The sequence below is a fragment of the Macrosteles quadrilineatus genome, unplaced genomic scaffold (genome assembly GCF_028750875.1).
Source record: "Macrosteles quadrilineatus isolate MER2022 unplaced genomic scaffold, UCM_ALF_1.0 Scaffold_4__1_contigs__length_99947679, whole genome shotgun sequence".
Taxonomy (NCBI): Eukaryota; Metazoa; Arthropoda; class Insecta; order Hemiptera; family Cicadellidae; genus Macrosteles; species Macrosteles quadrilineatus.
Genome location: NW_026542597.1, coordinates 61,688,731 through 61,714,775, shown reverse-complemented (window position 1 = coordinate 61,714,775; position 26,045 = coordinate 61,688,731). Strand labels below are relative to the sequence as shown.

General features: G+C 35.3%; 1 protein-coding gene across 2 annotated transcripts in view; it reads right to left on the bottom strand.

Annotated features, from left to right (window-relative positions):
• LOC128991741 (protein trachealess-like) overlaps positions 1-26,045 on the bottom strand; it is a 217,135-nt gene that overhangs the window by 26,776 nt on the left and 164,314 nt on the right. The window contains exons 4-5 of one of the 2 annotated variants that reach the window (XM_054414894.1): positions 25,191-25,244; positions 4,134-4,369 (exon numbers count right to left, since the gene is read on the bottom strand). In XM_054414894.1, coding sequence (XP_054270869.1) covers positions 4,134-4,369; positions 25,191-25,244 — 290 coding nt within the window. Of the gene's footprint in view, positions 1-4,133; positions 4,370-23,536; positions 23,840-25,190; positions 25,245-26,045 lie in introns of those variants that run through there. The other variant, XM_054414895.1, reaches the window with a different exon arrangement.

Here is a 26,045-nt window from a genome sequence, read left to right as displayed (position 1 = left end):
TAATACATTACTATGGTTCTTTCTTACATTCTTCAAAATCAAATTGATCTGAACTGATTTAGATACTTAAATACGCAAATGACAATTTTCTTATTTACGAAGGTATGTTTAGAGAATTTCTATCATTGAGATATTTAAAAATTTGAATGCATATGAGCATAAAGTTGCCACAAATCCACCAGCATTGTCTATACAAACACAAAGGGTAATCCAACACAAACAAAAGTTCACTTTGCAAATCAAACGAGTCCTCGGGCGAATCCGACGGCCCGGAATAGTTTGATTACGCGTTCAAATTGATTCTACAACAAAATCAAATCAGCGTCTGAAAATTGTAACAAGCCTAAAGAGGGGTTGCACTGATTACCGATGTAGGGCGAGCAAGTGAATTACCCTGTGTAAACCCTCCATGCAAATGCGACGACCCACAAAATATCCCCACACTTGATACAATTAGTGTGTTCATTGTAAACTGAAACGCTGCTTCTGTGTCTCCCTCGGCCCAGCCGTGGCTCGTGGGTAATGTGTCCATGTGGGTGTGATTAAAACTAGAGAAAAATATTGTATTTGTAGTTTGGTGACAGTTTTTGAGGAGTATCGCATATGTTCCCATGGCTGGAACGTAAAGGATGGAATTAACGGTGTCGTATTTGTACTCTTGTTTGGAAAAGATTGCAATTGAGGATTATTGCAAGAATTTAAACAAAATATTACAGAAACTATTGCTCCGGGTGATGTAAAACATATAAAAGGATTTACGTAATCTTCAGTTATTGATCAGTTACATAGTTATTTGTTTGAAGCTTTGAAGTAATAGTTTGCCAATAGTTGTATTTTTCGATATTAATTTTATATTGATCTTGGACACCAAACATTTGGACTCTGGAAGGTGTGTGAACGCATCTGTTATACAGTGTGTAAATTAAGTATGGAAACAAATCTGTATTTTTAAAACCGAAATAGATAGAAATATTCTATTTGTGGCAATAATAGTTAACAAAGATTCCGCAATTTTTCACATGAAAAATATTTTTTTACCCCCCTAACAGGGTAGGTGGTAGGGGGTGACTTATTTTTTCAAATAGCAACCCCTATTGAGTGACCCCTCATTTTGAAGAGTTTGTCAAAAGAAACACAATGACGCAAATCCGAGGTGAATATTTCACTCCTAGCCCAAATGGCGGATATTCCAAAATTTGATTTATTGTACGTGAAAAGCACCAATTTCACAAATAATGGAAAGAAATCTGTATTTTTAAAACCGAAATAGATAGAAATATTCTGTTTGTGGAATTGATTGTTGACATAGGTTCCGCAATTTTTTTAATCAACAATATTTTTTCAACCCCTTTAACAGGGTAGGGGGTGGGAGTGACTTATTTTTTTCAACAACAACCCCTATTGAGTGACCCCTCATTTTGAAGGGTTTGTTAAAAGAAAAAGAATGACGCAAACCCGAGGTAGATATTTCACCCCTAGCCTAAATGGTGGGTAATGAAAAATTTAATTTTTGTAAAAAAAAAGCCCATTTTGGAATATCCGCCATGTTAGCTAGGAGTGAGATATTCACCTCGGATTTGCGTCATTGAGTTTCTTTTGACAAACCCTTCAAAATGAGGGGTCACTCAATAGGGGTTGCTATTTGAAAAAAATAAGTCACCCCCTACCACCTACCCTGTTAGGGGGGTAAAAAAATATTTTTCATGTGAAAAATTGCGGAATCTTTGTTAACTATTATTGCCACAAATAGAATATTTCTATCTATTTCGGTTTTAAAAATACAGATTTGTTTCCATACTTAATTTACACACTGTATAAAGTGTTGCAGACATTTTCAATCGTCATCAGTAAAAACATGTTTATTTAGTTTCGCAAATCTGAAATCTGATTCCGTCCTCAGAGGAGGAAGGGCAGATCATAGGCTTGAATAAAAGTTAGCTAAATTCAGAAATTGTAAAAAAATGAAACTGTCAGTCTTTCCAGCTTAGTAATCATCGGTGTATAATTACATCGCTGTCAATACTTTGTGTGAGCAGATTTGACACAAAAATAATTTTACTTAACTTTAAACAGTTTTTGAAAATAAGTTTCATTATTATTTATATATGTGTACAAAAAAATATATCCGTCTTTATCCATGCAGCTAATCGTTTTTTGTACTAGCTGAACACGGGTTGAGTATTTTTCTATATTAATTTTATATTGATCTTGGACATCAAAGATTTGGACTCTGGAAGGTGTGTGAACGCATACAGTAATGAAGTTGACTGCATAGCAATATAAGCTTTTTTGCTATTACTAAGATAGATGTTAATAACTAAAAAATGTAGTTGACAGTAAAAAATAAATTGAACACCTAATAGATGATAACAAACTCTATTATTATTCCAAAGTGAGCTTAGCATTAGTAATCAAAATCAAACAATAACCTGAAACCCACAATTTCCCTATTAACCTCTGATTGTTACAGTTAAATTTTTGAGGCTAAAACGCAAAAAAGGACGATAATGTCATAAGTTCGGGCTCGTAACTAGCCCGACCAATATACAAACCAACCATATTTACATTGGCATATCGACAAAAATTTATATTTACATTTTCAAAAATACACCTTAAGCTATGACACCCACACGCCAAGATACGTGACATAACCCCCGCTAAGTGTGAGGGAGGCAGCGACGTTATTTAGGGGGGCTGGTGGAGGGGGGGGGGCAAAGTGAACAATAACCGGAGACGATAAAGACATAACCTCGGGGAACTGTAATACAATATGGGACAATTTGCGAGGACACAAGTCAAGGGAGGGATCCATCATGGAGCAAATTAAAGGTTGTCACATTCAGACGATACAGACGCTACGCTCAGACGATTGGCGGGCTAATGTTGTGTCTTGGAGAAAATATTAAACGCTGCCAACATGGTATGACGGTACAATAATGTTCAAATCCATTGAAAACTCGTTTAAAATACAAAATCCTTACTCAAATATTGAAGCAAATAAGAACTTGTGTTGTTACACATTTTTGGAGGGTTTATTTTAATTAGAGAAAATCTGAATTGTATTTTAGCTGTGAAGACCTTAAATCTTTGTCAAGGTCAATCTTAAGACTTAAATATAATATAAAATATTAAATTATCCAAATCATTGGTTTGATTTTCTAAAATATTAATTTCTAGAACGTTTGCGAATTTTACATTCCTACACTGCAAAATGTCGGTAAGCGCCCGCGTATGGGAGGGTTGGCAATATGAGTACAGTACCTAGATTGCCTACAGAACTTTGAAGGCGCGACTACCATGTTTCTTCTCAGTCGCTTTGAGATTACATTATATAGTGAATATTATAAGCAGATTGCTAAAGGTCCTTTAGTAAACCGTGAAGACGGATGTGATTTTTCTTATTCGTAGGCCTACTATCAAATTTACGCAAATTTGTACCAATTTAGATGATGAGAAAAATACGAGTTTTGACTTCGTACTAATGTAATGTATTCCTTCTTTGCAAATTTAAAACAACATCCCCACCCAACAACATTGCTTTGAGTCTTTATATTGTTCTTAGTTTTTCTGTAGATTGCAAACTCTATAACATCAAGATTATGGAATACAGCTATCACATTTCATAATAACCCTCCTTTGGACAGTTACTACTTCAACAAGAAAACAGTTATTTGTTTTCTTTCTGGCCCAGCCACTCTGGACATTTGAGTCTTGACAATAGCAGCAAAAACGATAATTTATTCTGTACTTAATTAGCTTATACTAAACTCATTTAACTACAGTACCTGTAAAAGCAATAATTAAATTCGCATTCTTTATCTATACATTATCTTACAAATTCTCAAACTGAGAAATGAAAAATGTTTGGTTCTAGGGCCTCCAGCTCAGCTCTAAACAACTTATTTTAAAGTAGGAACTTGTTAAAAATAAAGAACACCTTGAATTCCCTCAAGTGTAAGGAGAAGCTAATCGTGCTTCCTGTCATACTGCTCTCTGTTGTTTTTAGCTGTCTATGGTTTTAGAACTTAAAAGGAATCATGAACGACGTAAAGAAGAGTACACAGCTCCCGATAGCTAGTTTTGGTACCTTATACTAGAAATCAAACACTTGCTAATCTTGAAAAGCATCTTACCTTTGACTGACTTGCTGGAGGGGTGGTCCCTACTCCAGGGCGGGTCCCCGTGCCCCGAGAAGTCCCTCAGTTTGAGGTAGCTGATGGTCAGCCTGATGATGGATGCCTTGTCCAGCTGGGAGGTGATGGCGGCGGGGAGGGGAAGCATCTTGGCCAGCTCGTAGAACTCAAAGTTCTCCTTGCCTCTTCTAGAGCGAGCCGCGTCTCTACTCTTCTCCTTCCTCAACTCCAAGATACTGCAATGAGAACTGGACGTTAGAGTCTGAAGTGGAAGTCAAAGTAAGAAGAATAGGTATTTGGAATAGGAAGGAGGAAATAAAAGGCGAAGAGGTGAGCATTGTTGGAATCATGAGTTGAGGTGTCATAGAAAAATGAAGTATAGGGCTATTTGAATAACAAATGGGATGTCTGGTAGGCAGTGTAGTTCTAAGAAGCAGGAATAGGAAAGAACTATTACGGACATAGAGTACAATAGAGTATGATTTTTATTCAGGATAAGAGACTATTAAAAAGTAAAATGGAAAATAATTTGTCCTTAATATTGTAATTTAGGAGATTTAAAATAAGGCTTAAAGAGTTGTTAAGAATAATACTAGGAGATACATGTTTAAGTTGGTGGAATGATGAAGGAGGTGAATTTTTCGAGGAATATTTAAGAAGGAAGAGTAGTAACAGGCAAAGATGGTGGGCATTATTTCAGATAACAAGGAACAAAGAATCATGTGTAACTAATTATAGTTAAGCGAGTGATTGATTGAGGTTATTGGTGCAAAGAATACTGTACACGAGCGCCATGAAATGTTCAATTATTCGATTAGTAATGAGTTGTTGATTTGTGCTGACATTTTACATATCTACCGACGGTGCAGTTGATAAGTAATTATATTTTAGATGACCTAATGGCACCCATGGTAGAATACGAAAAACTACCAGAACGCGGCTTACTTTATATCTAGATAACTTGGCTTGATAAACAGCTGTTTGATTAACGATGAAAGTGTAATCACCATCAAGCAGTTATACGCGAAAATATGAGGGGAAGAAATAAAAGCTAATAGACCAGAGGCTGAAGTCAGGCTTAGTGGAGTGTTATGGTTGGATATTACATCAAGATGTCACACTAGCTTTCAAATATACGATAACGTGAGCTTTCCATTAAATATCCCATATTATACAAGTAGGCATATAGATTTTAAACACAGTCTATTGTACAATTATGTACATGCACTTAAGGTTTTCATCCAACTCAACAGGGTGCGTCAGGATATTGTAAATATATATGCTGATAAATACCTCTAGCTTGATAGCATATACATTTTTGTCTTGTTCAAATTGAATATATTTATCAAAATATCACACTGGTACTGTAATTGTAATAAGGCACTCTTGTCCTCGTTGCTGCTACACTCGGACTTTTCAACAACAGACTTCACGTTTAGAGAACTTGAATAAGTAAAAATATAACCATTAATGGGTAAATTTGACAATAGAACGATTTTTAAATAGTGAAAAACACAAATGCATATTATCTAAAGTCTGTTAAAAACTATTATAAAAATGATTAGTTGATCCATAAATACACATAATGATAGTATATTAATATCATAAGAAAGTAAAATAATCCTTCAAATGGGAAACTGAGATACTGACATTAAAAGGCAAAATATAATTTCATCGTCTAAATAATGATTATCCTTAGCTGAATAATAATGTATTCTAAGGTGAATTTAATAATGCTTATTAATATGATCAATTAAATTAGTGACGAAAGCCAACAATAATGTATAAAACACATCAATTTGACAGCAACCTGTAAAAACACAATTTCGAAAACATAAGAAAAGCCGGCAACAAAAAAACACTGTCCAAAACTACAAATCATGGCTAAATCCCGTTTACGTTGTATTGAAATCACTCCAAACCCCTCTAAGGCAGCGCGAGATTGGCAAAGTCCCCAGAGACGTATAAAAGTGAAAAGTGGCGGGAATAACGGGGGTGGAACCTATGATTAGGGCGGCAATGTCCACTGGAGAAATTAAAGGTCCGGCGGAACGGCCGACGGAACAGAAACATATGATGGAATCAGCTGTTTATGGGTCCGCCCCCTGATAGCGCTACTTTGTATGTATTGAGAGGTAAGTGTGGGTTTGGCTGCGTTAACCCCAGGAATCGATTAACCCGCGCTTGTTTATTGTTTATTGTGATTTACCAGTGGAAATTGCACGTTTTGGGAGATTTTGTCAAATTCATGCGGAGAAAATACGTTGGATTTGAGTGATTAAAATTGTGTCGTAAAGTAATGGCGTTTTTATCACTTTACAAGTAAATATGTAATACTTTTAAAATATACTTAGGAAAGTTTTATTCCATCATTACGTTTTGCATTCCTAAATAATAATAATCATATTCACACAAGAGTGCTTCAACATGTGCAGCTTTACCATAGACTGAGGTAGTATATCTATCTAAGGCTTTACAACCGTAATTTGTAAATTAACACAATGCATGGCCAACTTTATTTCTTTGATCTATAAGGTAAACACAATGTTACATGGCATTTTAAAATTTAAATTATATAATAGATTTATTAATGACAATTTAACTTTGTAGTGTATTAGATTGCTCATTGATACTTTCAACTGAGCCATTAGGAGTTTTTTCTTCCACAAAAAGTTTTGAGCTTAAGCATTTAACTTACGTTTTCTCTTAGTGTATAGTGTATTTTATTATTATATTACTCGTTTTATTTCGCGGGAGGATATAACGAGCCACGTCATGTGTTTGACAAACAGGATGACCAGACGATTAGCATGGATTGATGACCGAAAGTCTAGAGGATGTATGACGTAAGAGGTAACCGTGCCAACACACACACAAACATCCGACACACACATACACAAGTATCATGGAGGTGCTACAAGAGAATACTAACTACTGCTACTGTAGAATGACAGCATGGCTACCGGCTCAAGTGCTGGTACTAGGCACATGTAAACTATTATGGTAAACGCAAGAGCTTGCTGCATTCACAGTTTTTATATTAGTTTTGTTAATCGTAGTTAGTTTGCATCAGTAGTTACAAAGTTTGTCACATTTTTGTATGATGTACACGTAATTACTTACTGACTATATTTTTCAAAACTAGCAATGAATATATAAATTTTCTTGTAATAAAGTCATTTTACGTAAACAGCCTTTTAAGAGCCCAGATTTTTAGATTCACCACCATGAGGTCTAAATTCCATCCCCTGTTTAAGTTTTACACTGTTTTTCGTTTGGTATATCTAACTAACAGCATATTATGCTTCTTTAAAAAAGATGTCTTTTCAATTTTTAGGCTATGGTATGAAAACTTAAATAAAAACGAAACTTAAATAGTGACACACCCTATGAGGGCTCGTTTACATATACTGTATTCCCTTTAACTCAAACACTATCCAAAGTGGGTCAACATGGGTGGCGTGTTTACTATAGTATACAACTTCAATATGTAGTAAGACTACTTGTAGTTAACAAACATATACATAGCATCATATAAAAAAGTCACGTATTTTTTTATATAAAATAAAACTAAAAACTGAAAAGATTGAAACTCCTATCAAATGACACTTTAGGAAACATCATGACCAAATTATGTTTGAATTCAACACTTTTAACTCGATTTTTCAAACCACGATAGGAATCGATCTGGGTCCCTTTAATGTTTAAAGGGCGTCATTATGTAAGGCGTACGTAAAAGGTAAATAAAACCCAGAGGGTGGACTGTACGTGGGGGGGAGGGGGGGGGTGTGCTGAGCTGTCAAAGGCCCGGTGTAAAACTGCAAGTAGCCCCGGGGGGACGGGGACATGACTATACACTCAGGTCAAACTGACCAGTGGCCAGCTAGTCCGTCAACCTGGCCGGAAAACACGCCGTCATAGAGTGAGCAGTAAGATATTTCACGAAGATTAGAACAGAAACGGTAGCCTACAGCTTATAAGCATAAATGACGTCACTAGTCCAAATGCCTATACTAATGGCTGCAACATACAGTACAATTTAAACACTAATAAAATCATGTTTACTTTCAGGCCAGTGACTTAATTTGTTTATGATCCATACCATCTCTGTTACTTATATTCGTGAGATATACATCGATGTATAATAACTCTCCCTATACATCAATGGAGATTGTGCCAGATCAATCAAGGAAACAATGAACAATTTATTTGGATAGAGGTGAAATTGTGTAAGTGGTTAATTTAACCATGATGACAAAATAAGAACATTATATAAAATTAGCAGATTATCTGTTTTAAAGTTCTGTTAATCTGCGTTTGTGGTTATAAAAATATACATTTTTACCATATAAAAATCATACATAAGGGAAACGTCATAAGGTAGGTTAATTGGCTAAAATGAAAATAAATTGTAAGAATTATTTGTAGAGCATCTGTATAAACATTGATACGTCATATTAATTATAATACTATTGAAATACTAATACTAATTCCATAATTGATATGATTGTGAATCTTCGATAATTTTGTCAATACATTTTACAACAACTAAAGGACATTCTTGTAAATGTTATCATAGATTAAAGGAGTAAACATGGTGTTATATTATTAAGTTAAGAGTAAATAAACCAATCATACGAAAATAAATAAGTTTATCTTGTCTTTATGAACATTATAATCTTCTTGACAAATATTGTGGTTATGGGCCAAATTAACTGAAACTAACCTAAATATGTCCCATTAAATTAAATATTTTGTAGACTTAGTCTTGTTTATGCCCGATCAAAGCTTGATAAATATAGTTAACATGATTTTCACACTTTCTTTGGACGTGTGGTTGGTTGTACGAAGAAAAAAAAAAATAGTCTGGAAAAATAGAGAATCAAGAAATAAAGCGGAGAAAGGCAGGGAAAGGGAGAACCTTTGGTAGATATCGGAGAGCGTTGATTAAAAGGTAGAAGTGGCCGGAAGTTGATTGGAACGGAAGTCTTGATTAGGACGTTACTGACCACGTGACCCACGCCGCGGGCTCTGTCCTGAGCAAACAACAAACACTGCTTCTTAGGTGGACTGTACACTTGGGGACGTTCGGTGGATATCGCAATGGAATATTAGTTATTGTTAAAAAATATGTTTAAACAATACAATGCTAAATAAAAATAATTGTAAAAAAATAATAATTAAAGTAAAATTAAAGACAAGATAATTTGTTTACAGTATTGTGTATTTGCAGGATTTGTATAGTATTTTGTTTTGTCGAAAAGAACGCTTTAAACAAAGAAGACAAAGAATAGTCGAGTGGGTATGGTGCGCACCTTCATATCAAATTTAAAGATTGCTGGTTTAATTCAAAGCGAAATCGCCTCTGGATCCAGATGCTGTTTGTCTTTAAGATATTAAATAATGGGGCTATCTAACAAGGTTTAGGTGACTAATAAGACCAGGGTTAGGATCGTTTCCTTAATATGCGGAGAAATACGTGCAAAGTATATTTAACACAATAAATAAGGTAAAAAATGACAATTTCATGATTTGGATTATTAAGTAATATATTTTGAGTTGTAGCACAGAAAAAAGTGTCTAGGCCTACTCGTTATTCTGTGGTTATACTAAGTCTGGAGACAAATTTAAAATGTAGCCTGTATGGAATATATTAAAAACCCTCAAATGTTGGCCGCTCTGTGAGGACATTCCCTGTATTAGGAAAACTCTTCCACTAATCGTCCCCCAAAAAATTAAATCATGCGATGAAAACTTGTTATTTAGTTCTTTACTTAGCTTCATGTAGACATTCTTTTTCTTTTGATAAAAACTCCCTACAGGTCATTCAACTCATTGTAAAAACATGTTATCACACCAATTGAACAAAACAGTTAAAAGGTTGGTAGCCAAGTAACATTTGCTCTTTCAAATCGTCAAACTTTTAAAAACTTACGCATTCATATCTTGGAAATTCAACATCTAAAGAATACCGAACGGAAAAGTAAAAGTGTTTGCCGCGATGAGGAGTGAGTGATATCAATATTAAACAACCGGAGGGTGTGAGACGCCCCGGATAACGAAATGCTCAAAGATCTCTCGGCCACAATTGTGGTCATTCGATACGGCGCGGGCCGACAAAAAGCCTATACGTTTTTTCTTCTTTTGAGCAGTTCTCGAGGAGAATGTAACCTAATAACAGACGGTGGCGGGGCCCGGGGGACGGGGGTGCTAATTCTGTTTTCACACGAGCGAGGGCGCCTAATGCCCACCCCTGCTGACCGCCCGCGTTTGGGAAAATATTGCGGGTAAAGTCGTGGACATTAGAACCGAAACTGTACGGATCATAAACACATATTGACGTAATTGGCCCCAAAAATGACAATATCTGTTTTAGTTGATTTTCGACAAGTCCAATTAATTAACATACCATGCCAATGACCACACAGTTTCGTTCCGAAACTTTCGGTTCTAATATAATGGGGTTAAGTGTATTAATAATATTGTTTCATATAGTTTTGAACTATTTAGTTTTACCTATGTAGATTGCAAAAACCTCAAGATAAAAAGTCAATGTTTTATATTTCATTTTTAAATAATGCCTTTTGTAGCGCACAATCCAAGATTGCAAAATACAAATTCAATTATTGATACCACAATCACTATTACATACAATGTTATTAATATTAGTATTTGATCAAACCCATAATATACCTTTTTGATTTATCTTTTAATTAGTTGCATGTGTTTGTGTAGTCTAAAAGTTACATAAAATACTACAACAGGTTTTTTGCACATTAATTATTATATGTTTTAATATTATTTACAAATACTGTAAGTTGTTTTTTTTGTAAATGAATTAGGGTAATTTTAATTGCAAAATTAAAAACGTAAATTTACCTATTGCTTGAGTTTTTTTTTTTATACTAGGCCTAAACATAGTGATAGTTTATATAGAAGCGATTGATCAAAAAATCAATTATCTTAAATCAGTCACTACTAGATGTCTGGAGTCTATTAATGCAAAGGAGTGTGACGGCCGGTAGTGAACCTATTAAAAACTTTGGGTTATTTATTAGTTTTATTCATCTTATTCATCTTAATTTTATGTATCTTAATTTTGCAGGGAAAATTATCATTGTACATACTCCAAATAAGGTTTTATGAAGCAACCAAAATTATAACGCCTAAATCAACTCCATTTCCCTTTCCTTTTGCAAAAGAAGTGCAACTCTGAATATGGTAATTGACCCAGGAGACGTCCTACCGGAAGTGACAAGTTCCCAAGGCGGAAGTGACCCATTACAAGGTGTCGGAACTCTTTGATCTTGTGACGTAAAGACGTCGGCGTCGCGGCGCAAGAGGGAGATAGGGAAGTGATCTTACTGCAGACGTCACACGCGTCTTGTCACTTGATCTACATAGGTTATGTGAACGTTCTGTCAGTTTTGAAACCGATCTCTTCAAAAATGCAGATATCAAATTATATACAGCTATACATTTTTGTAAAACGATTAAGCAAATAACCTTATGTAGCCGGTTAGTTTGTTTATTGATGATTTCTCACTTGACTGTGAAGCTGAAACTCATACTGAGTAGTTGAAAGAAATTAAACACGTAGGGATTTTATTTTATTGACAAGCACAACCATAAGTAATAGCATACAGCATATACCATAAGTTATGGTACATAGTCCATGGTAGTAGACACACAGGTAAACACAAGTTCGCACACACTTTAGAGGGATGTGAATAGAACAGGCATTTCTTCAATTCGTTTAATTTTTAATTTTATTAATTTGAATTTGTTTACAAAATTAACACATGTCACTTAAACTTTTTAGACACAGTGTTTTAAAGCACATGCATTATTATCTTAATGTATAATATCAAATGTTAAAGCGACTATGGATAAAAGTATAAAACAGCAAAATAATATTCAAAATTAAATTTAAAATAATTGTTATTATTGATTGCCTTGAAACGTATGCCTGATATCTAAATACTTCTAAGTTCGCTCGACGTCTGATCCTCAAAAGCGTAAAAGGTGAAAGTACGCTCTTTAAGTATTGAATGTAGAATTTTGGGCACTACAAATCAGCAAAAGGCTATTTTAAAATCAGAATGTAACATTGCAGGAATTCATCAAACGCTGTAAGGCTAAATTCTGTGCAAAAATTATGAACTATAAATATTACCAAGAAGTTTCTAGTACCGAGCAAGAATTATATTTAAAGCTACTCCATAAGAATCTACAAAGTTCTCAGTCATGCCTGAGGAAGGTACAGATATGTAGGTATGAGTAGATTGTTGCAGCAAAGTAGTGAGGTAGAGGGGGTAGTGTGGGGGTAGTAGCTGACGAAGGTACAGGTAAGTAGGTATGAGTAGATTGTCGCAGGAAGGTAGTGAGGTAGAGGGGGTAGTGAGGGGGTAGTAGCTGACGATGGTACTGTTAGGTATGAAGATATGAGGAAGTTACAGGTATGTAGGTATAAGTAGATTGTCGCAGCAAGGTAGTGAGGTAGAGGGGGTGGTGTGGGGGTAGTAGCTGACGAAGGTACAGGTACGTAGGTATGAGTAGATTGTCACAGCAAGGTAGTGAGGTAGAGGGGGTAGAGGGGGTAGTAGCTGACGAAGGTACAGGTATGTAGGTATGAGTAGATTGTCACAGCAAGGTAGTGAGGTAGAGGGGGTGGTGTGGGGGTAGTAGCTGACGATGGTACAGGTACGAAGGTATGAGTAGATTGTCACAGCAAGGTAGTGAGGTAGAGGAGGTAGTGTGGGGGTAGTCGCTGACGATGGTACAGGTATGTAGGTATGAGTAGATTGTCGCAGCAAGGTAGTGTGGAAGAGGGGGTAGGGGGGTAGTAGCTGACGAAGCCAGAAGCGGACAGTTTCAATTGGAGTCCAGCAGTCCCCAGAGATCTCCCCCCATCACCACTTCAGGACTCTCTGACAATTTTCCATTTACTTTGAGATCGCCCAAACAAATGGAAAGGCGATGATCCCGTGTCACCTTTTTGCGGCTTCCTTACTTCTTTCCGATTCACACTTGTTTTGGGTCAACATTGTTGAAGGAACTTTTCACGAGTGACGTACTTCAGTGTGTTGCGGTTTATCGGGAAAGGTTGGAAAGTTGAGTGGATTTAAATTACGGCAATCTCATTACAATATAGTTGTAAACAGTATTTACACTAAACCACCAATATTGGACGATTTATTGTGTTTAGTCAAATCGACTAAGCTTCGTCTAATTGGTGCTGTGTACGGTGCGTGTGCTCCCACTATCTCCGCGTTCCGCTATCTCCGAACCCAAATCTGTCCCGCTATCTCCGAATTCTAGAGTGACCCTTTTAATCCAGTCACTGCCTGCGTTGTTAGCTGTCATTGCATCCACGGCTGCGAAGCTCCGTGGATGGAAGATTTGATGAAAATTTAACCCGTGGGTTAGGTTAGGTTAGGTCAGGTTAGGTTAGGTTAGGTTAGGTTAGGTTAGGTTAAGTTAAGTTAAGTTAGGTTAGGATAGGTTTGAACGGAAAGTCTTAACGCAAGAAGTAACCGAGGATTATAGGGGTCACTCTGAAATTCGGAGATAGCGGTACACGGAGATGGCGGGACGCGGAGATAGCGGGAGGTAACCGTACGGTGGACCTTTTCGGAAATCAGATATTGTGACTTATCTTTATCAAAGAGTTGATAAAAATAGTCGCAGAAACACAACAGAAGCTAGAATTTAAATCCATGGTTTCCACTTAGAACTTGCGGTACAAACACTGCTAGGATCTAATTTGTTCTGAAAGGGTGAACTATATGTTTTCCAATTAAAGATTAGTTAAAAATTATTTTTTATAAATTTGAACACTGGCCAAGTGAACATGTTCACCTAAAACTTCTACAAAACCATAGACGTCATGTGTGTCGGCGACATTGTATACATATAATCTAATGTTGAACACTGAACGTATAGAAAGTGACTGCAATGAATGTACTTCGGTAGTTAAAAACATACCAGCACGCCGCCATTATGGTCGGACAGGTGATATCAGTAGCCCTTATCAGGTGCGGCCTTGTTTACCCGCCAGAAGCACGTCCGGGACGCGGCACGGCGGGACGTGGCCACCCTGCTGATACCGACCCACATCAGTGTTGCCACCTTGCACTAGCTAAATATAGCCACGAAAGTATACTTCGCTAGATGTGTATAAACAGCAATTATTGAAATCAAGTAATACATTTTAGCGATTAAATTAAATTTGTTCTGATTTGAAATAGTGTAGAATCTTACTAATATTATAAATGTGAAAGTTTGTGTGTTTGTTTGTTTGTTTGTGTGTTTGAAGGTCAATCACGCATAAACCACTGGATTGATTGGGCTGAAATTTGGCATGATGATAGCTCACATTCCCAATTACCATATAGGCATATTCTTATCTCAAAAATCCCTTCGGGCTCCGCCCCAGTGGCTCTGTAGTTCCCCATGTTAACCTTATGAGTATTCATATTTAAAGGGAATTAAAGAATTTTTCCTACAGTCCCCCGACAAAGTTGGCTTCCCTGTACTGTTTATAGTACAGAAAGCTGCTAATTGCTGCATATTTATACTTTGCCGTACGGTTTATACTTTGCCGCACATCAGGATTCCAACCAAACAACACAAAACAGCGTGGTTTTATTATGCACGTAATCCGTGTACGCTTGGAAATAGGTTGGCAACACTTAAAGATAATAATTCTATGAGCTGCTGATTGACTATTATAACTACGATTTAACCTGACATTTCGTGTTTATAGTTTCGGTATTTCTGAACTTTCTGGACTTTTCTTTTAAACGTTTTTAAAACATTCCTACGATCTTAATAAACAAGAAAATACCTTTAAAGCATTTTTTTAGGCGCGGAAACCACTTCAAATTACTAAAACATACGGAACTATATTCTCAAAACGCGGAGCACATTGCTTGCCAAAGAAAAATAGCGGAGTGATACGGACTGCGGGTACTACTTTCTCTAGGGCACCATTTGTGTTGCCAGCTGAACCTAAAAAAGTGTTGTATGGTGTTTGAAAGACTAATTATTTATATGCTTTATAGTGACTCTAGGAAATATATAATGTGTAACACGAGTGAAAAAGGCCTTTGCTGCACTCGAGATCATTCCGCACTCGCCTGCGGCTCGTGCGTAAACATTGCTCTCGTGTGCAGCAAAGTGCCACTTTCACCACTAGTTACACAAATAACTATAGTCAGCTGTTTCAGCAAAAAAAGTTGGTTCTATGATATACAACACATTAAAAAGTTATAAGATTTATCAACAGGGTGCAGCACTATATTTTTTTGCATTTATGTAAACAGCTAATTTGAACTAAGCAGCAACAAACAACTGTGATACGCAATGAGAACTGCCAAAGTAGGATTGTTTACAGTTATGTTTATGTTTTTAATGTCATGGATAGAATGTGATTTTTTTAATTTTTAATACATTATTTTTCTTTATTGTTTAGGTCAAGAGGTAGAACATTATGAATATGGTAGATGTGTAATACCATAGTATACCGTCAATTTAAAGAAGCAAATTTTATCAAGCTTTGTCCTCCCCCATTGCAAACGCAAAGCTTCAGTATAACTGCAATAAGCAACTTATGTGCCAACCCCGTACGAAGGACGGGTACTCTTCTAGTTGTAACATAGGTATAATTAATTTTTGTAGTTACTTGGTGACAAACACGAAAATAACGATTTATATATGAATATGTGAATTATAGTACAACGTATATATTAATACGTAGTTTTTTTTTTTAGTTTATCTAATCTCAGTGGCGACTGACTTTTGGAAATATAATAATCTGATAATAGCAAATTGGAAATCGAAGTTATTTTTGATCAATTAAATTAACAATTATATTTCCAATTGGCTTCTTACAAAACAATAAAACGACGCAAAAGGTCAACGGCATTATTGGGGACCCTAAAAGCCATTGCACCTCCCCAGAGATAACGGCACATCGGATCACGAACCGGAAGTTAATCGCGATTGTGTTTACCGGAAATACGCGCCGACACGTCTGTGAGGGTACGTGGACATGGTGACGTCATCTACGAGAGGATTACGTTGACTATAGATATCTGTAGATCTAAAAAAAATTAATAATCGAAATATTGTTTGATGAAAAAATATGTTAGTTTCTGATAATATATTAAATGTGTAAAATATCAACTTTTTTTAAATCATATACCAAGTCCAATTAACTATTCTAGTTTAACTATGATAAAAAAAAAACTATTGGCTTACAATCAATCAATTTTTTTCATACTTGTATTTCATTAGATATTAGATTTGATGGTCTAAGGGTAACTAAATATAAAAATTAAATCTTCTTACAGTAACAAACCATCAAAATAGATGTAAAAAGATTAATTTATGAACTTTCAAATGAGGGCTATAGAATGGCTACAGTTTTTAGAACCATCACAGTAATCTATGAACCACGAAACTCAATATTTTTTATCGAGACGAATCTTGGTTGTAAATCTTACCATAATTATTCATCTAAAATCAAATAGTTGTACTGTAAATGCTTCACTGGACACTGATTGAGTGGATATTTTTTCCACACCAACAACAGGATGTGTATATTATGGCTAAAAGACTGAAGGATTATTTTTGTTAAGCCCATTGATGAACGACGGCTATCGGCTAAGTCCAGTTTCAAGATGTTCTTTTACAAATGAGGTTTAAACAGACTTAAATAAATACATTTACTTAACATCAAGAGAAACATGTGCGATGTTGTCCGAGTCTAGAAACTATCTTTGTCTCTCTTACTCTCACGGGAATTTGTGCCTAGAGACTATCTCTGTCCTCTTCACTCCTTCCTCCCACGGGACCCTCCCCTAATGTCCCATTACATCTCTGTTGTCTTTTAATCAACGATAACTTAACCTACAGCATTGCGACAGAAATTAGTACAAGAGCAATAACGTGTTATGGCTCATGGCTGTGGATTTTGGTTAAATTATTCTCTTCAGTAAATTTGGAAAAAAAACCTACACCAGATTGGAATTAACTATTTAAAATACTGTATTATAAGTTACTTGTTACCATACAAAGGTGTTACTATAGTTTAGCTGTTACATTTCTTGAATTGTAAAATAATAAGCATATTTACGAGTAACCCAGAAAAATATGGTTTAATGTAGTAGCTGTGATAAATTAAAGCTAATTAAAAAAAAATATTCCATATCAATTTATTGTATTGTTATTTTTCTTTTGAATCCATCAATGTGCAAATTAATGTAAACATTTTCTGTGGTGTAACTTTGATACTATACATTATGCAATTCAAACCGTGATAATAAACATTATGTCATTCAAAAGTTGATACTAAACATTATGCAATTCAAACTTTCGGGGGATGCCCCTAAATACCCTGGAGAAAATATTAGCCGAAGCGACGTTTCGGATCCGTTGCAACTATCTATCTTCAGGACAAGTTACATTTTCAACTGATTTGTAGTTGAACTGTGCGCATCGGTGATGCCCGCCAGTAGTTCCACTAATTTTGGGCACTAATCTTACGAAAACAAAAATTCGTCGGTCTACTTTTGACCACGGAAGCCTCCCTACTTTTTTTGTAGTCACATTAAGATCATGTTGCAGTATAAAAAACTTATCTTAAGGATCTCATTATTTACAAGTACTGTATACCAACTGAAATGAATTAATAATAGTTATAAATGTGAAATATAGCTATTAAATTTGTTTTTATTAACCCACCTTACAAATGTGTTAAACCTAATGTACTATTAAGTTTTAAGACACGATTATTTAAAGCTGGAATTTGGCATTAACAAATTTTTTATTGTTGGTAGAAGGTTTTCAATATCAAGGGTTGTAAACTTTAATAAAATATTGGGGGTATTGATGAATAAATGGTGAATGAAAATTCTTTATTTGTTCTATTAACGTACAGTAGTATCACAAAACATTTACATTATTAACTAAATTACAAGGTTCGCTTACCAGCCCATACACATGCCCATTATCATATTATTTCAAAATGCTAAAATATGTGTAAATCCAAACCGTGGAAGTGGAACAATAAAGTCTGCATCCCGAGGTTAAAACTTGAAAGAGATGATTACCACTGAATTGCACAATATACATCAAGCTAGAAGGGCTGTGTAGAAGGACCTATATTCAAAAAGTTTTTTTTTTATAATTAGTCAGTTAACTAAAAGTTGAACATTTTTGTTTTGACTGAACTTGCAATCTACACACCTCTCCATTTCTAGTCAACGGTTGAAAAGAACCAGGCATTTCATTTTCACTTGTACAAGATGAAAGTGTTTTTGAAATCGCAAGTGATTTCGATCGGAATGCTAACCGATTGTTCCTCGGTCGAGCGCTAGGTAAAAATTCAATCGGTTTTTGTCGCGGGGCGGACGGCGGGAAATTTGAATGTCACGGGAGCGCCTACTCAGCAGCTTCTAAAGAGATCCATTACTGATCAGTTCACGGCGCATAGATTGTGCCTGATGAGTGATCTGATCCATTGTGATGCAAGTGGCACTGTGATGTGATGCTGCTGTGGCGATGGTGCGCGTCATAACTTTGAGTCGAAGTGGTATGAAGATTCATGGGTGGGCTTTCACGGTATCGGAACATGGTGGTGGTCTTTAGCGTAAACCCAACGACCACAGAGTCAACCGCGTCGGCAGTTATAGATATAAATATAGTCAGTTATATATTCTCGCTAACTAGAGCAACTGAAGATGCCACTTCATAGTAAGGGCAAAATGTCTGGCAGTTATCCACAACTGACAACGCGGTTAACGCCTAAAACCCACCATAATGGAATCTGCTATGAAGATTAATGTGACAAATTATTCACGCGATTTCCGTCATACAGCTAGAAAACAATACTGTAAGTTTGTTCAGGAGGTATTTCGGAGTTGAATTTCTGAATCGTCAGCTTCAGGTACTTAGCAAACTGTTAAGACCGAGAACTAAAGCTCTGTTAGTACGTGTACGTGCTGCTAGTATGGTGACAATGTTGCCAAGTGACGTAAATAATAATGTACCATTTGTATTTACACGGACACACTGTCGTTGAATAAATATTCTTGTCCTTGAATTGTATTGTAGTCTTGCAGGTCCTATATTGCAGGGCTTAATAGCTTTGATAACATCCTCTCTTATAGCGGTAGTTTAACATTTTCTACATTTGTCAAAACAAACATTTATTTATTACATAGATAAAATTTATACTACTTAATTTTTTACATTTTACCGGTTAGTATTCAGATAGTATTTTCAAAAGGTTAAAGACAAAAGATTAATTTTTAGTAAGGTGATTCTTGTATCGGGATTTTGATTAGTTCAAAACTTGAATTTTTATAAATTCTGCTTTCCATTAACTAAATTACGTTTGCACCAAGGTGAAGAATTGCTGTATAAGCAATTGTTGTTTAAACAACTCCAAACAAAAAAGTGTTAATACCGGATTTTGATTTAAACAAAACTCGGGGTTTACCAAGAGTAAATGAAATAGTGTCTAGGCCTAATACAAAGAGTGTGTTATTTAACGTGGTTATTGATATTGTTTTACATACATGAAGGTATTAACATTCAAAAACTTAATCAGTATTAAGCTAGTAAAATGCATGTTAATGCCTCGCTTAAATAGCCTTTAGAGCACTACCCGAAACTTGTGAAAGGGGGGGAAGGGACGATAGATGACTAAAATGAATGTGAATATGATGAAAAGTGACTAAAAATGTGTAATGGAAAAATAATTCACCCATTATTCTGCCCAGCTAAGGAAAAGTGCCATATGTGCAAAATTTGACATATTTCTAGTGCTGTCAGAAATAAGAACAGATTTTTTCATTGGTAAATTATGATCATTATGATATACGGGTATTGCATTTAATAATATTGTTTGGGGAGCGAGCTGGTCTCGTGGTTAGAGCGCGGGACTTTATATGTAAATAATAGTATAATGTAATATAATAAATATAAATGTAAAAAAATGTAATCTATATAAATTTTACACTAAACAGGGCATTCACCCACACAATACAAGAGGCAAAGGAGCACTGGACATTCCCCAGCACCGGCTTGCACTTGCAGGGAACTCTTTTAAAATTAACTGTATCAAGTTCTATAATATGCTGCCGGAACCTCTCCTTGAAGCAACCATTCCTATTTTCACGTATTCATATTTCTCTTACCTTTTATTTATTTACTCTGTGACTTTATATGATTGACCTATGTAAATATTTAGCCCTAATATAATTTGATAATGCCTATCTCAATGTCCATTGAGTCCATGTGATTGATTTGATGTCTATTGATGTCCATGTACATTGATCATTGGCAATAAAGATTCTGATTTGATTTAATTTGCATACGGCAATGCCTATATGTCATATGTCTATACCTATATGGTTATGGTTATGCATATATACCTATATGTATAAATGAGTCTACACAAAATTGGAGCTTTTACTACGCAAACATTCGTTTCGCATTGTAAATTACGATTGAGATAGTGAGTGTTTAAATTACAAGGAAAACGTAGTTATGCGTTCTAACACAAAATTAATTACATCTATTCTATATACATAAAGCCACGTTTCTATATACATAAGTAATACGTGAAGCCGTTTTTTGTTAACGCAACTCCTTCCTTATTTGTGGACAAATTTCAACGTTTAAGGTGTCAAAAGATTCGTCTCAATATGTAGTTTTGCAATAAGGTTTTAGACTTTTAAAATTCCTACTCTTAAGGGCGTGAGACCCTCTCAAAGGTCGGGGTTTTCCCATAAGAAATACATAGAACAAATTTAAAAACAAAAAACAGCTGGTTATAAAAAGAAACTCATTAGCTTTTTGGGAGTAAACATTAATGTTTGTAATATTCAGTAGGTTAAGACCAAGTTAAACAGTTAATCAGTTTTGTTGGAAGAACAGAAAATGCCTCAAGTTCAAAGAAGAATTATTGTAAACGGGAGGATGAGACAATTAATAATAAGATATCTTATGAGTAGAAAAAGAGAGGCCTGGTCTAACAGATACCCATCCAGATACACTTTCACCTGGTGAGATCGAGATATTTCAAAACATTTATTAGAAACTATAATAATGCCTTGACTATCATAAGTTCAAGTAGTATATCATACCAAATCTTGGCGGACCTTATGTTTTTACTGTTGACTTTTGTATTACTCACTCTACTTCAATTGAGAAAAACGCAAATGGATTGTTTACTTCTAGGTTATGTTTCCAGTTCCTCGGACAAACTTATACAAAGTTTTTTGACTTAATTCACCAACACAATCCAGACATTTCAAGTCAAAAATAAGAAGTTTCAAAAACTCATTTGCTATTGAAAGTTTTAGTGGCAATATTAGACCAAACATAAGTGAAGGAATTAGTGTTTATGTTGTCACCGATCGAGTAGTTACGGTCAAGTTTATTTTAATGATTCAGGAGAGGCAAACAATATACGCTGCTCAAAAAGAAACTTGACTTGAAAAGAAGAGACTTGACGACGCAAATACAGATACCTATTTAAAATTAGTTTCAAACAAGTGTTTAAACTACTCTAAAATGTAACTATAATTACTCGAATTTAAGCATAACGTTTTCCTCGGCGTTACGTTTCATACTATGCGGCTCATTGAGCCGCACGGGTTCTCTAGTAATCTATTTGTTCTATGTGTTTGGGAGTGGATATGCTAGCTTTGCTTGTATGACGACATATTTGGTCATAGTTTACAGCAAGACAGATGTGCATTCGGCTGACCCATGCCATACTGTATACAAACAACGAGAACACTACAGCATTGTGACGCACGTGATACACGTGCTGTTAGCCAAATCTCGCCATCGATATAACATTCCAGATTATATTTTGGTATAAATGTTGAAAACGCTCATGGTTTTGGCTGATAGAACAAATTCCTCCTTCCTTAGCATCCTACAACTGTAACAGATTACTTGTCTTCAATTTGGCGTCACAGGGTTGCGGTATATCGCATAATGATTGGTGATTGGCGGGATTTGAACCCTGGACCTCTTGGACAGAAGCCCCGTGCTCAACCACTTGACCAGCACGTACTCTGATAGAAAAATTATGTTCTTGGTATGCTAAAATTTTTCGGTCGATGTCCTAAGGGAAATAAATAAACGCTCTTGAATCTTTGGACGTTGGGGTACTGAAGTACACTTCTACGAAATCGGAAACCTTTTTTTTATGTGTGTGCCATGTATCTTTGAGTGCGCTTATGATGACTACTTCGCCGTGAAGGGTTTAACAGTGTGCACTTTAAGTGCGAAATCCAGAACTGAAATTGTGGATTTTGTTGTATATTTTGAGATACCGTATAAATATTTAAAATCATATTATAACTTAGAAATTTGATCATCTACTACTGTATTCAAAATGTGAGGTATAAGATTCTTTTGGTCTGTAGCCTAATTGAGAGATTAAAATATATTTGTATTTATTTAGGAATCGCACTTGATTTTCACTTAACATTATATTTTACACAACTTGTATTCCCTCCTACTACCTCAGCCAAAAAGAGAAATCTCCTAATATTTCAACCTTGCCGAACGTTAATACTTATCACACATGTTAATCAGGACAACATTATCAAACTGGAATATCTTCCAGTTGTTTTAACCGACAACTTGATATAGTTAAACACACCCTCAAATTGTTTTTTCACATGCAACAAACTTGTATAAAAGACTGTGACGTCAGTATGATTGGTCAACCAATATACTAATTGTTAACTTATAGACAGATCCGCTTCCTCGACTGTAACGCCAGATGCAAGCAAGTAGACTATTGTACTGTACCAAACTGTAAGACTAACCACAAGACTAACATGCCACATGTGTTCTGTACAAACTTGCATGGTGTATTTATATCCTTTTGTTTACAAGTTCCAGCTTTCTGTTCGTATGAAAGTGTAGTTCAACAATTCATTCAGGAGTTAAAAGACTTCGTAAACTGAGTGAAACAAATGCTACTGGTAAAACTGATGTATTTACAAGAGAGAGAACAGTCTTCGTATTTTTTACGAGTCGTGAGTATTTACAAGACACACAATAGCTCATACAACAAAGTGCACTACTGTACGTTCCCGTTTGGTTGGTAACAATTAGCTGTATAGGTTAGTTGTGAGGTCTCCAATAATATACAGTATATGTTAATTTATAATAGTTAGTGATATTTGAAGTGCTTTAAGTGGTTTTCATGGTTATTTTAAAGGTATGTTGTTAGATTACAATTTGGCCAACCAAACAGGAACGGACTATAACCTACGGTGAAGTATATAGACAAAATGACATGCCCTGGCTCGAGGAGCGTCTGATTCTGTTTGAAGGGTACACAGAGATCCGCCGGTACGAACCAAGAGTGGCTGAAGGCGGAAGTCTGCAAGTGCGGCCCTGGAAGTCGCTGAAAAGAGGAAGTAACGGCGTAGTCCATAACACCCTGATGGTACGGCAACATCACACACGCGAAAACACTTGGAAAAACTTGACAACTTGAATATCTCAGAGAAAAAGTCGCCCTAAGTAGGCTCTGGAGGAAAACCGAAAGACAATAATGAACAAACGACAATGTGACTAGGTCGTGACAGATCGGGAAGGTCCGTGAGCGATCGGGCGACTCCGTGACTCCGCCTACTTAACGCTGATTGGCTAGCGGCACGTGCTCGGCCGGCCCCTCATTATGTCTTCACCTGTGAACGCGCCCCACGCCACCTTACCGATATTTTTATTGGCTACCTGAATTACGCGCAGCCTTATCACAATGTTTGCTTTATCTGCGGGGGTTTCTCAGGGCTGGGTTTTATTAAATGTTAAAGTAGATGTTGGAGCTCTAATAGTTTTTATTTGCTTAAAATTGTTTTGATATTAGAGGGGGAGTTAATAAAACGTAAGTATAATAAATACCAGTAGTGTCTCTACATTCTCTACAATTTTTGGTAGAAAAGGTCCTCTTCATCATGATGTATACTTTTTAGTAATATTCGATAAAAATCATGTGTGGTATTCCTCAACTATCTCCTTTTAAGCTCTGATTTATTTTATTTTTATTTTCAACAGCAATACCATTTACAAAAATAACATACATTTATGGTTAATAAAATTGTAATACTTCAAGACAATACAAGATGGATGTGGATGACTTCGATATACTATGTCAAATTTCCATATTGCGTCCATATTGCATAAATACCATTTCACACAGTTTTTTAAATGAATTATATATTTATTACAACAAATCATGTACATAATTCATTCGTTCATTTAATTTTATACGTGATTAAATGCAATTTATAAAATCTTTTTGTGAAACATTGTTTTCCGTCGTGTATAAAATAGGTAGGCCTAAACGTAATTTTTTAAATGCATTTCAAGACAGTGCAATGGACAAGTTAAATATTAGTCTATTAATAAAAATAAGACAGCCATTGAGTCGATATCAGTGAAATTTTATGTAAACAACATTAAACACAATAATTAGAATGGGCATCACTCTTTAAAATATGACGAAACGTATATTTGCACTATTTAAAGCCAATGCCAATAAAATCTAATGTTTCTATTAGTCCAACCAATTATGTAGTAGGTTTGATAGTTTTGATTGAGCAGAATACTATTACAGTATTATTAATTTAGTTATCGTGGGAATAAAAAATAACGCGACTGCTATAGAAAAGGTGCACAAATTTAACGCCTTATTTTTTTACACAGCTGCATTAAAAAACAATATCAACACAACAACTAAAAATTAATGATATTGTCCTTGAAGAAATATAGGCCTACGAGAGGGGCAACTTGATATAAAATTATTAACTTGTATCAACGTGAATTTAATGAAAACGTAGTCCTTTATTAATAATTAAATAAAACAGCTTTTGACAAAAGGAAATATTTCAAAATCTAGTCCTCAATGTTTAGGCATTATAATTTACTCTTATGGTACAATAGAATGCTATAATATCTTCTTACAGCTACGTTAGTGGGTTAATGATAAGGAACTGTAAGTATTCTGACCTGCCGTGCTGAAGTTCTTCATGTACTAGGGACAGGCCATGCGTGTTCACCATCCTAAACAGGACACCAACAGTAATATTACTACTCCACTCCACATTTAGGTGGCACTAAAGTATTGTAAAATGGTTACAATTTGATATAGTAAAAGTTGATACCATAAAAACCAGGTAAGTGAAATTTCTATTATCAGGATTATACACCATAATTCAATGGTGTATGGAAATTTGCACTTGCTTAAATTTCAACAATACATAACATAAGTCAGCAATTTTTTTCCCATTAAATTATTTCTAAGATTCCGTGGCTTCAACATTTTAAATTTGTATACTTTAACTCAACATAATCATTTTGATAAGAGGTTGTTTGCATCATATCTAAGTCACACACCTATACAGAATAAAAACTCTGTATCCTTAACTCCCTAGACTAGATAACGAAGGGTTTGTGTATACAATGTGTTAAAAATCACCTAAATATTGAATGCACACGAACTTTTAACGAGGTAAAATGGAGATGTCGTTTCTAAAACTGTACTAATTGATATGACGTCATCTTCGTGGCAAGACAAATTAAAAGAAAATACGTGTTTGTTTCAGTACCAAACACATTGTTGGTAGTGAACAACAATTAATTAAATAAAAACGTAACATCCTTACAGTATCTCGTGAAAAATACTACCTCACCTACAATTGTTTAAATTTAATATCTGTGTTGTTTTGTCTATTATTTTATTATTTTCAACTAATTCTTTCCTATTAAATAATTATACTATTCCCATTTGTAACCTCTTAAACTCCGAACGCCAATGTACAGTATATTCTACACACAAGTGTAACCCTTAACAATTCCACCTGA